The sequence below is a fragment of the Myotis myotis genome, unplaced genomic scaffold (genome assembly GCF_014108235.1).
Source record: "Myotis myotis isolate mMyoMyo1 unplaced genomic scaffold, mMyoMyo1.p scaffold_m19_p_1, whole genome shotgun sequence".
NCBI classification, from domain to species: Eukaryota; Metazoa; Chordata; class Mammalia; order Chiroptera; family Vespertilionidae; genus Myotis; species Myotis myotis.
This window is the reverse complement of record NW_023416313.1, coordinates 96,276,973-96,289,854: the sequence shown is the minus strand read 5'-3', so window position 1 is coordinate 96,289,854 and position 12,882 is coordinate 96,276,973. Positions and strand designations below refer to the sequence as shown.

At 36.9% G+C, this 12,882-nt stretch overlaps 1 protein-coding gene across 2 annotated transcripts in view; it reads left to right on the top strand.

Moving 5' to 3' along the window:
• PLXDC2 (plexin domain containing 2) overlaps positions 1–12,882 on the top strand; it is a 412,799-nt gene that overhangs the window by 314,621 nt on the left and 85,296 nt on the right. For both annotated transcript variants that reach the window (XM_036345506.1, XM_036345495.1), the window contains 2 exons: positions 1,818–1,913; positions 2,134–2,215. In XM_036345506.1, coding sequence (XP_036201399.1) covers positions 1,818–1,913; positions 2,134–2,215 — 178 coding nt within the window. The remainder of the gene's footprint in view (positions 1–1,817; positions 1,914–2,133; positions 2,216–12,882) is intronic.

Here is a 12,882-nt window from a genome sequence, read left to right as displayed (position 1 = left end):
GAAGGATATGAGTGGAGAGAAGTAGAGATACATGCAGGGTATAAGTAGATGTTTGAATTCCCTCCTGGATGTGTATGCATCCACATTTCCTAAACACTTTCACTAAAAGCCAACTGGCTCTCTTGAGTCACCACACTATTTCTGCGTTATGTCCTAAAGGAGACCATTGTTGGGTCTGTTGACTTTAATCAAAATTGAACACTGTCTAAGGTAAGATGGCAGACAGTTCTTAGAAGCCTGATTTCAAGGCCTTAGTGTGGTTTCAGTGAGGTGAGAGCTACAGAATTTAGACCACTATATGCAGCATGTAGCCAATGCAGGTTGCCATACTGAAGACAGTCACTGTTGAGCACTTGCAATGTGAAAGGGATTGTTTTGTTTGTTTGGGTGTTAATCCTCACGCAAGGATATTTTCCCATTGATTTTTAGAGAGAGTGGAAGGGAGAGGAAGAGACAGAGGGAGAGTAACATCGATGTGAGGGAGACATACCAATTAGTTGCTTCCCACACCCGCTTGGGGATCTACCCTGCAACCAAGGTACATGCCCTTGATGGGACTCAAACCTGGGACCCTTCAGTCCACAGGCTGACACTCTATCCACTGAGCCAAACTGCTAGGGCATGAGAGGGATTGTTTTAAGTTTTCTCATTTATTATCTCATTTTAACTCTCAAAGCAGCTCAATAATGTAGGTACTATTATTGCTATTTTCTAGATGGAGGAACTGAGGCACAAAGAGGCTCACCAAGGAGCCCAACGTCACACAGATACCAAGTAGAAACACAGAGATATGTGTTTAACAGCCCCATGTGCTATTAACCACTATGACATATTACTTCCCCAAGATTGGATATTGTGATACTTAAAAAAATAACTTAAATCATCCCAAATAATCCCTGACAGATAAGACAGAATTCAGGAAATGCATTTCAGTCATTACAAGTATATCAAAAGCTAAATAAAATGCTGATGACATTACTTTTCTGTTGAAATTTACCTACTCAGGCAGGCTTACCAGTATAAGGCTCAGGTTTTTTATTAAAAATGTATTTTAAATATATTTTATAAACAGTTTTATTGTTTAAAAAATATGTTTGCTTATATTTATCTGATTTTTAATTATTAAAGTTCTTGTCAAATCTCCTCAGAGACACTTCTGGATATGCTGATCAATATTATAAATTCCTGAATGCAATATAAGTATTAATAATTAACCTTTCTTAGATGCGATACTGTATATTTAATAAAGAGCAATACTGATTTTATAATGATTTATGTTCTATTTTTCCTTTCATTAAAGGAATTTATTCTAAATCTTTAAAGCAGTAAGACTCTTATTTTGGCAAAAAAACAACTTCATTTAGGCTGTGAAAAAAATTTTAAGTTCTATCTATTCCTAAAGGACTTACTTTAGCATTAGTTTCAGTCAAATGTTGTCTGTTTTCTTACCTCCTTGACTTCATATGTTAAAATATTTCAAAATAAATAAATCTATCAAGAAATTGTCTTAGGGAAGCTCTGAGTGACAATGAGTTGGAACCCAGCTATCAACATGAGATATCTGAGACCCTAATCATCATTTTTAACTTTACTGATGAAAAGACTTCTGAATACATGGGACATAATTTTTAGGTTTTTTTTGTTTTGTTTTGTTTTGTTTTTTAATAATCAATCTCTTCAGAGAGATTGCTATTTTAAATCTTTATTTTTAAAACTGCACCAGGTAAAAGTATATAGCTCTACATTCATTATTAAAATACTTGTTTTATAGGTAAAGAAATGTGGAAAGTTGATTTCCCCCATTTTTGTTTTCATAGATGTTCGAAGAAGAACTATTTATGAATACCACCGAGTAGAGTTACAAATGTCAAAAATTACCAACATTTCAGCTGTGGAGATGACCCCATTACCTAGTAAGTTAACATCTGAACACAACTAGGTGGGAAAATGATTTGCAAGTTTGACGATCTGGTCTCTTCACCAATAATAATAACATGGTGCTTGGCATAGACAGGCATCTTGCATGAATACAGGGATGGGTGGTTTGTTTTTATTTTGACTGAGCCATCATTATTGTTGATTTCTCCATCCTCCCAACTAGTCTGGATGACTGCATTCTCTCCTGTTTCCTAGCGTGCCTCCAGTTCAACGGTTGCGGCCCCTGCGTATCCTCCCAGATTGGCTTCAACTGCAGTTGGTGTAGTAAACTTCAAAGGTAAACAAGAATAATACAAAAAAATTTTGAATTTTAAAAAGAGTTGCTGCTTCTGCTCTTCCATTAAATTTTAAATGTGCCAGGTGTGTTGATTATCAAGTGTGTGTGTAGTTAAAAAATGCCATGACCAAAAAGCATTAAAAAAAAATGCTTACACATGGAAATTTTTGTTTTTTCCTTTACCTGGTTGCTCAAAATTATCAAGAATCATCATGTCAATAAGGTTGTTATCTGACATGCATTTGTAATCTCTATGGGGCTGAAGATAGGTGATGATTGCAATTGAAAAGTCTTTAAATTGATGCTTTTGGTCCATATTCTACAGAAGGCATGGTATTAGATATCTTTACTATGACAGGGAGAATTCATTCTCAAGCATATGAATATTTTTAGAAAATACTGTAAATATCTCAAAGGTTACTAGCCAGGATGAGACACGTAGTCTGAGGGTGAGGAAGAGAGTGACACCAACTGGCCTTCACAATAGAATGGGTGGCTTTGGTCTGTGCTGTAACTGATTGACTTTGAAACTTAAGCCGCCTCACTTGTCAAGGAGGGTTATGATTGTCATGCATGGTAAAGAGGATTTTTCAGTCCTTAGAGCTTAGAAGATTCTGAATGATCATTTGTTAGAAATACAGAGTGAAGACCTTTACACATGTTTTGGTATTTACTCAACCATTTGTGCATGAATTTTGTCCCCAGCACTGGGAAAGCATCCGTGAATAACATAGACGTGGTCCCTGCCCCCCACGGAGCGTAAGGTCTAGTCTGTGTGAGAGTAAGTCCGCCTCTCACCGTCAGAGTCTGTGATAAATCTGCTTCTCCCTCCGGTGGAGAACCAATTCCTCAAGCTGTTAGTCAGTGCCCGTGGCCTCAGAGTTTTCTGCCGTAAGCTGTCTCTGTCTTATCATCTTGCTGCAGCATTTGCTGTAATGATAGAGGCATGTTCAGGAATATTTTAAAAGTTATCGGAGTATAGAGAGTAGAATGCCAGTTCTTTGATAACAAGCTTTAGGAAACATGTTTAACTTGCTAACTTTGGGGCAACCACTACATTATTCTGGATAGAACCATATTATTTATTATAATTTATGTTTTGTTTTCAATTTAACATGTTGTTCCAATAATTTCCTTTGGGCAATGGATTTCAAATAATGAAAAAGCAAGCAGGCAATCAGCGTTCTTTTTTTTTTTTAATATATTTTTTTGATTTTTTACAGAGAGGAAGGGAGAGAGATAGAGAGTTAGAAACATCGATGAGAGAGAAACATCGATCAGCTGCCCCCCGCACATCTCCCACCGGGGATATGCCCGCAACCCAGTCACATGCCCCTGACCGGAACCGAACCCGGGACCCCCCAGTCCGCAGGCCGACGCTCTATCCACTGAGCCAAACCGGTTTCGGCCAATTAGCGTTCTTAAGAGTAGATTTTAACTAGCTGCATTTCCAGAGTGGGAAGCACTGCTATAAAATCAAGGGTGTGTGGCTATTTATATTTATATTTTGATGACATTACACAAAAATTATATGCATGTTAGAAATTATTAAAAATCTGTTTAGATAATGACCAAAGTGAATCTAAAGAGATGGCATTTTAATATGCATATTTAAGTAATGCTAAGCTCAGACATGAAAAATGCCCAAAAGAATGAAGTAGAAATTTCTGGTTTGGGGGTGTGTATCTAATTCAAATTCCAGTTTAGTGACCAGCTCCTCTGAGAAGTCTCCCTAAACCACAAGTTTGTGTGAAATGGTCAGCCCCTGTGTCTCCCTGGCGTCCTGGACACACTTTCATCATTAGCATTTAGCTGTTCATTCGTCAGTCTCCTTCATGGGCTCTGGGTTTATTAAGCATGTTTTGCCCTTTTACCTACAGCACTTAAGAATGTACCTGGTGCTGCAGAAAAATAGATGAATGAGTCAATGAATGAATGGTGATTCGGTCCCAAGTGAAGAAATGATTAGATTTATCTGAGATTGAAGGGCTTCCCAGGATTAGGGGCTTGCAATGCGGAAACCAGGAAAGTCAAGGAAAAACCAGGTCAAGGTTGCCACCCAGCCAGAGTACTATTAGGAAAATTCTGGACTGAAATAATGTTTTGGTAATTGAAGGTTTGGGACATTAGTCTATAAACCTACATTCTGCTAACCATTTCATTATGGTTTTAAAACATCCTGTTGGTGGAAATATATGTTTCAAGTTCCAAACAAGCAATTTTGGCAATAAGATGACATCCACAAATTGGAAACTGCTCTGTACTATTAATATTTTCATTGAATTGAGAGATTTCTCTGCCAGTCATTGTGCCAAGGAATTTGCAAATGTATTTAACTTGTACAGCATTTTTACAGTGGAGGAAACTGAAGCTAAGTTATCTGTGCAGGATCTCATTGCTCTAAAGTGTTAAGTTCAGAACTGAAGCTTAATCGGTGTGACGCCCCTGTCTGTGGTTCTGACATCTGACCGGTTCCGCCTCACACCTGCCAGGTGTCAGGTATAAGTTAATCTTCTTCACAGCCTGAGAAATGGTAGACATACTGCTGAAAAATCAATATTTTTATAATTGATATTGCACAAAAGTGATAAAGTTTTTATAGGCATAAAAGAATGCAGAAGAGACTCAAGCAAAACATAAGACTATTGTATGTTATTGAAAGCATAGTTTTTTTTCACAAATAATAGAAAAAAAAATGTCCCTGGTGAAGCATATGAATGATGAAGGAACTCATCAAATAACACTACTTAAAAAAAAGGTATGAGTTTTCTGCATGTTACCACTTAATGTTTTGTTGAATACCAAACTCTGGTTTAAAATCTAGGGTTTATTTTTAGTTCTTCAGCAACCCAGTTATATACAAAATAAAACGTGCCTAATTAATTGGTTTAACTCTGGCTCATTGCACCTTTGTTTAACTTAATTTCCCCACTGCCTTTTATTAATTTCTCCTTTGACCTGTGAGCTTCAAAACTTGGCTTTTGCTGCCTGGAAGCATTTCCCCCGCCTTTAGAGCTTTTATTAACAAATTCATATAAACAAGAGAGGTCTTATCCATAGCAGCACAAAAGATGCCTCACAGATTTTCCTTTCATCCTTCTTATATTCTCCTTTGTTCTCATTTATCCCTGAATAATAATCAGTTGATAGTGATTACTGAAACTCTCAAGATGGGCTTGCTTTAAGAAGATAAGTTCAATTGGTTTGTTTATTTCCTTTAGTTCTTATTCTTCAGGGAGCAAAAAGCTAAGGTAGAATGTTTGTAGTGGCTTACCCAACGTACAAAGGAAACTGGGCCATGGGGACATATACAGAACACCATCGAAAGTGTTTACCTAGACTAGATGGTCCACTACTTCTAGGTAAGGATGCTTTTATTTATTCACTGCAAATTGAGAGGACCTGAATCAACCACTTTCAATCACACCTTATATCTTCACTCATTTAACAAAACAATTTTCGTGTCTCTATGTTGGAGTTACAATCCTAGATTGTAGATTCAGCGATGAGCAAACAAGAAAAAAATCACTTCCCTCCAAGCTTACATTTGTGGTATTGGGAGATAGATTTTAAGCAAATAGATATGCAGAAAATATACTTAGTAAGGATGAGTATTATGGCAAAAAAGTAAGCAGGGCAATGTAATGGACAATATAGCAAAATTGATAAGAATAACAGTTTACTTGTTGGTATCATGCTAAGCAACCTTGACTTTTTTGAGAGACCTTGGTTTCATCAGGCATCATCCTCCAAAAGTTTATTTTTAAATTGAAAATGTATTTTGGTTCTTAAAGTAGTCATTCACTCATTCACTTACTTAAAAAGTTACTGAATGCTTTCCACACTAGTCTTAACATCGAGGTAGTTATAACAATAACCAGCTATTAATCAGAGCCAAAGCTCTCATAGGGCCTTAGAGTTTAGCTTATTAAGCTGGAAAACAAATGAATTAATAATTAAACAAAAATATCAATTGATGATGAGTGAGCTATTGAATGTAAAAGAGCCAGTAGTTGCTTTCAACTGAGTGGCCAGGAAAGGCTTCTTGGAGGAAATGAAAATTAAACTTAGATCTGAATGATAGGGAACTAGCTACACTAAGGTGAAGGCAAAGAGTGTTTCAAAGGGATGCCAACTGCAATGGTCCTACAAGGGGTTCAGGCTTGATCTAGGAGAAAAGAAAAAGGTGCAGTGAGTTCGGAGCATTGAGGGGTGAGCATGAATGTTATCAGATGAGATCAGAAAGTAGCAAAGTATCCTATATAATAAAAGGCTAATATGCAAATAGACCAAACAGCAGAACAACTGAACAATCGGTCACTATGATGTGCGCTAACACCAGGGGGCGGAACATGGCAGGCGTCGGCAACAGATGGCAGAGCACGGAACATGGTGGGTGTTGGCTGTGGTGGGATGGTGGAGCAGGTGAGCAGGGGCGCCAGACCAAGGCGGGGCACTGGTCGCTGTCATCAGGACCACCCTCTGGTGGTTACTGAAAATTCTTTGCTACCTCATGCTGCAGTCCTTCCCACTGCTCGCACTTGCTGCTGGCACCAAGCGCTGGTCCCAATTGCTCTACTATCAGCGGGTGTGAGCGGCGGCTGCTGGTCCTGATAGCTCCTGAGGGCTTCCCCACCTCTCCCTGTTCCTGAGGGGCAATCAGGGCAGCAGCCACCACTCACACCCACTGACAGCACCAGCCCTGCTCTCACCCGCTGTTGGCGCTGGCCCCAATCACTCCGTGCCATCAGTGGGTGCAGGCGGGCCAGGTGCCCTCAGCATGTGGGAGCTTCAGCGGCAGGAGTGGGGCTGCCAGCAGACAGGGGACCAGGGGCCATGCAGGGACACAGAGGATGGGCCGAGACCCTCCCCTGTGCCCACCACAGCCTCATGGCCTACAGTTCCTTTCAAAGTGCACAAATTCGTGCACTGAGTCCCTAACCAGATATAAACAGCTTTGAAGTCAGCAAAGGTTTTATTATCAGGGTGACAGGAACACTTTAGATTATAGAAGAACCTAAGCAGAGGCATGATGTGATTTCATTATATTTTTAAAATGCAACTCTGGCTGCTCCAAGGAAAATTGTGTCTGTGTTTTTGTCATTTGTGTGTGTGTGTGTGTGTGTGTGTGTGTGTGTACGCACATGCATGCGCTCAAGGTTTATTTGTTTGTTTTGTTAATCCTCACCCAAAGATATTTTTTCATTGACTATTTTTTTGAGAGAGAGTGAAAGGGAGGGGGAGAGACAAGAAAGGAACATCGTTCTGATAGATACATCGACTGGTTGCCTCCAGCACGCACCCTAACTAGGACCAGGGATCAGATCGAGCTTGCAACTGAAGTACGTGCCCTTGACTAGAATCAAACCTTCAGTCCTCAGGTCCACTCTGTCCACTGAGCCAAATTGGCCAGGGCTCTTTTATTTTTTTTCTGAGTTTGGTTTTTTGGGGGTTTTCTGTGTTTTTTTAGGGGGTTAATAATTAAAAGGAAAAGAATAAAAAGTGTGTATAGTAGTCTACAGGAAGTATGATTGAAACCTAAACAAGGATGATACTTATGGGGAATCAGGAGAAATGAATTAATATGAGGTGTCTTTTGAAAGGAGACAAGTTACTTACTAATGGATTAGAAGTGAATGGAGAGGAAAAGATAAGGATCAAGAATACTCCCTAGTTTTTGGTTTGAGCAATTTGGTAGATGCTGGCACTTGTTTTTTGAGCCTAGGTAAGATGACACAAGAAATAGAGACTAGGACAGGGAGAAATAGAGTTTGGTTGGGGACATGTTCAGTTTGAGATACCTAGCAGGTTTTTAGTGGAAATGTTGAGTAGATGGGGATAGATAAGTCAAAAATTCCAGGAACAGTTATGTATAGAGGTTCAGATTTATAAACTATATTTAAATTCATGGAACTAAATGAGATCATCCATGAAAGGAGTGTAAATTGAAAATAAGAGAGAATCCAGGAACTAGCTCATGGCATGGCATACTGTGGGTGGTGCTGATTTTCCATTACATACACGATGTTTCTATCAACAGAGAAAAGATACATATGAGAATGATGACAGTGTTTGTCTTTGGGGAAACTATAGTGAGCTGGAACAGGCATGAGAATGAGTATTACTTTTCAGTAAGTCTCATTCATATGACTTGAATTTTTGCCACATGGATTTGAAGATAAAAGCAGGCATCAAGAAGAAATAACAGAACATAAATTCTTCAAAGGGTAGAAATGCAGTCTTACTTATTTTAGTGTCCTCCACAGCACCCAACACAGTGTCTGGGCTAATATAGGAATCCAGCATATACAAGCTGGACTGAATTATGCAGATAATTGCGGCCAGAAGTTTCTATTTTCCTGAGAATTGTAATTACTGACATTGGCTTTGTCAATGTCAACCAGATGATTATAGAAAGAACCAAGCTGATGCCTGGTATAAAAGGTCAACATTTATAATTAGGCATGTTGAACACTGGGGAGTTAGACTCTTGGTGCCTTTTCCACCTTATATTTACCTAGATCCAACCAAAGTAATAAGACTGGTATGAGTAAAAATTTGTGAATAAATACATTCTATTTTTCTTCCCATTAAAGGAATAAATACAATTGTCAAACCCCTACTAATGGTAAATACCTCTATTTATAGAAAAGTCCTATGACATATTTACTTTAGAAGGAATATGGGAGGAGGGACAGATGTTTCCAAACAACTGCTGTATATTTTTTCAACCTGTTATTTCAATTGCATTTCACTGAGCCACCTTGGCACTGACTGTTGTTTTCCAGTGAATGAACTGGATTTCTTTGCTGTAACAACAAGAGAAATAGAAAGTATCACATGTGACATATTTTTAAAATTTTGAAAATGTCTAAGTCAAATACTGGCTAATAATAATTCATTAATAATAGGAAATGTATCATAAACCTAAGTTAATTAACATAGAAATCCTTTTTATATAATCACTGCTAGATTTTAAAATTAGAATGTATGCATATCATTGTACGTGTATTTAACTTACAGAAATTAAGCTATGTAAGTTTGGGAGGAGAGAGAAATGGGGAGAGAAAATTTAAATGGTGCAGCTGATCCCCAATCAGTAAATCTTTTGCTCCCGAAAAACAACAATGAGACTTAAATATACTTTCCTCCTTTGGTCTTGTTCATGTGTACTCCTTTAATAGTGGCACATTTTACAGCATTCAGTTTGACTCTAGTGTTTAAAGACACAGTGGGTATTTTTCATACCAACAACTTCATGGAGGGTCAACCCCAAACCCCACAGTCCATTCTGACATTGCATAAGGAACTCGTTTTATCAAAAGACAGGGTGTCATGTTCCTGAGAGGGCTGCACTAAGGGAATTTCAAGCATATTTTGTCACAGTATGATTTTCATCTACTTACTCACCTCAATACCTAGCCTCAACTAAGGTGCACCTCCACTGTAATCCTTAAAGGGCCGTGGAAAGCATTCTGTTGGTCTGATTTAGATGTAAGTCTTAGTTTAGTCTTAAGATTCTGAAATTGAAAGGTGATGATCAGAAACCCACAACTATTGAATGACAAATCATATGTTCTTGGAATATATGCCCAAGGCTATAATTTTTTTAATTAAGGTAAGTCAATAGTTAGAGTCAGTATAATTGCAATTGCTTAAATGTACCTTTTATATCCCAGACAAAGCCATAGCCTGTAACCCTTTTGACATCATATTTGAAGCTATTTGTACTTCATTCACATGATCTTTTCATATAAGGAAATCTATTGACTTTGGTAATAAGACCTGAAGTCCAGGCTTAATAATCAAATAGAAGCCATTTAAGAAATCTAGTAGGAACCTTGATCCAAAACTAATTATAACCTTAGGCTTATTTTAATGGTTTGGGCTAACACAAAGCTCTGCTTGGAAATGCACCTACTTTCAGATAGACATTGAGAACTCATCACATTTAAAATTTTTAAATAAACTTTTATTGATTGATATTCCAATATGCCGACCTTTTTTCAAGTTGAAATTACTTCCATTTACTTATCAGAATTACTGATTAGTAATATTTTGATAGGAAAAATATTCATATATTAATTGAATGTCAGGTTTAAGTGCAAAATATGAAGCTACTTATAAGTCTAACAAAATCTATTTTTGTGGCTTTGATAGAAAGTATGTCCTTGATAAAATATTAGATACAACACATTTATTTGTTTGTTTGTTTGTTTATTTGTTGTTGTTAAACCAGGTTGCTGGTTTGATCCCAAGTGGGGGTGCATATGGGACACAACTAGAGAGGAGGTCATATTTTGTTGTCTGACGTGGAATAGACTGGATGTCTAAAGACTAGTGGCACAGCCAATAATTTACTGACCTATCATGAACAAACAAATTAAAGCTCTTTGACTCTATATTCTGAAATGTGACATACATGTCTCTAAATATATTTGATTTTTATTTTCTTGAAATCTGAGTGGCCCCATCTTTTAGAGTCCTCAAATGTTAACAGTTAAGAATTGTCACAGGAGCTTCTTAAAATGCAAATTTCTCTGCAGCTCACCAAGGGAGTCAGATTCAGGAGTGGAGCCCAGGAATTTAACTTTTTAATAAACCTCTTCAGGGGATCCTGTGTCCTGAGAAGAGCACAATGGAAATAAGTGCAAAGTTTGCACATATGGGCTAAGCGTCCTACCAGCTTGCAGTAATCCTCCCAACGTTAGTGGAAACACTTATTGGTACTTTGGGATCGAGAAATACTATAGAAAAAACATCTAAAGAAAAAAAATTGTTGTTAAAAATCTATTTGACGTTAATGAAATATGACTTAATAAAAGAAAGCAAGAAGTCTTTGTATATATAATAAATCAGAAGATTTTAGAACATTGTTTGGTAATTAAAGTTTTTGGAATGTCTTTGATTTATGAATTTTTATTAAATGACTGCTACCAAAGTGGAAATTCATTCTTTTAAAGGGACCAAGTTATTTCTAGAAATACCATACAGCCTTGTTTTTGACATGCTATGCTTATGAGGTGAATTGAAGTTGAAATTTTTTAGTGCAAGACCCTTTAAAATCCTCTCAAATTTAAATAATCTTATTTTTTAGCTTGTCCTGAAATATAGCATACACAAATGGTCTTTTAAGGATACAAAGTTAAAGGTATTTTTTTTCTTCCTTTTGAGTATTCCAAGCCTAGCTTTAACAAAAATCTAATGATTATTTTGTGTGTGAATAAGTTATAACAGTAAAATGAAGTATTATATTATTTTATCCATTACATGGAAGCATTATGAAGTATATTTCAACATTGAGAATACTTTTGAAAAGATACATAGGTAACTAGTAACAAGGGCTCACCTTTGGGGAGCTGCGGTGAGTTAGAAATTGGCATAGAGAGGTAATATTACTATTTCTTTATAGTCCCTTTTATAGACTGAATTTTTACCACATGGCCACAGAACCTACACTTAATCAATCAATAAACAAACATATTTTTAAGAGAAAGAAATAAGTATATATGTTAATGTATATTAGGAAAATATGAGTAACTCTTTTAGAAAATTCTACTGTTAAAGAACTTTAGAAAATGATCAATGCTGAAAATATAGGCGACATCTCTTTCCTCTGGAAAGCTGGTGCTTGATTTACTAGCCTTTTGAATATAAAACACATGTAATTCTTTTCTTTTTAAAAAATAATATCGAGCCCTGGCCCGTGTGCTCCGTTGGTTGGGTGTCATCCCATGCATCTAAAGGGCCATTTCTATTCGCGGTCAGGGCATCACATGCCCAGGTTTCAGGCTAGGTCCTCCATTGGGTGGGTGCAGGAGACAGCTGATTAATGTTTCCCTCCCTCATTCTCTCTCTCTCTCTCTCTCTCTCAAATCACTAAAAATATATTTTTTAAAATAAATTAATTATAAGTGACATTGAACTGTGTGTTTTTATCTATCTATCTGCCTGTCAGTCTTTCCATCTGTCTGACTATCTACTTTACATTTTTATGTGTTTCCTTTTGTCCACTGGCCATCAGTCAGGACAGCTGTGAATTCAGACTAGGAACCAGCTTTCTTTTGTCCAAACTCTACAGCCACAGATGCTTGAGCCAAGAGTCCTGATAACAAAGTACCACCTGAAACACCAAGGCATTCTTCTAAGTAGCCTGATGCTCCCAGTCTCGGAATGCTGGGTTTGCTTTCCTTTGAGCGCCAGCTGGAAAAGTAAAGATAAAATCTGTAGAATTATTTAGCATCACCACTTTTTATAGCTGCTATTTCAAGATTATCCAAATGATTGTAAAATTTTGCTTAAGTGTTAACCAGCTGTGGTAGCCACATTTAATATAGTTATAATTTATAAAACCGGAATTTTCAATAAATGCAATCCAACAAACATATATAAGTCTCTAAAAATGAAGCATTTTAGTGCTATATTAAATATGCCATTCCCTTACCTTGCTTATACTAATAGTAGATTCCCTTGGAAATAATTAAAAGTTAAATTGTCCAAGAATGAAATTGAATTTGTTTAATTTAAAAACAGTAGGTGCTAAATTATTATGAAAAAAAATGTGATACTTAAAGGACAAGGAAATAAAAATTTAGTTGGATTCTATAAAAGAAATAATATGAGTAGTAAGTATTAAAAAACCTCAGGTTAACTGTCTTATTTTGAAA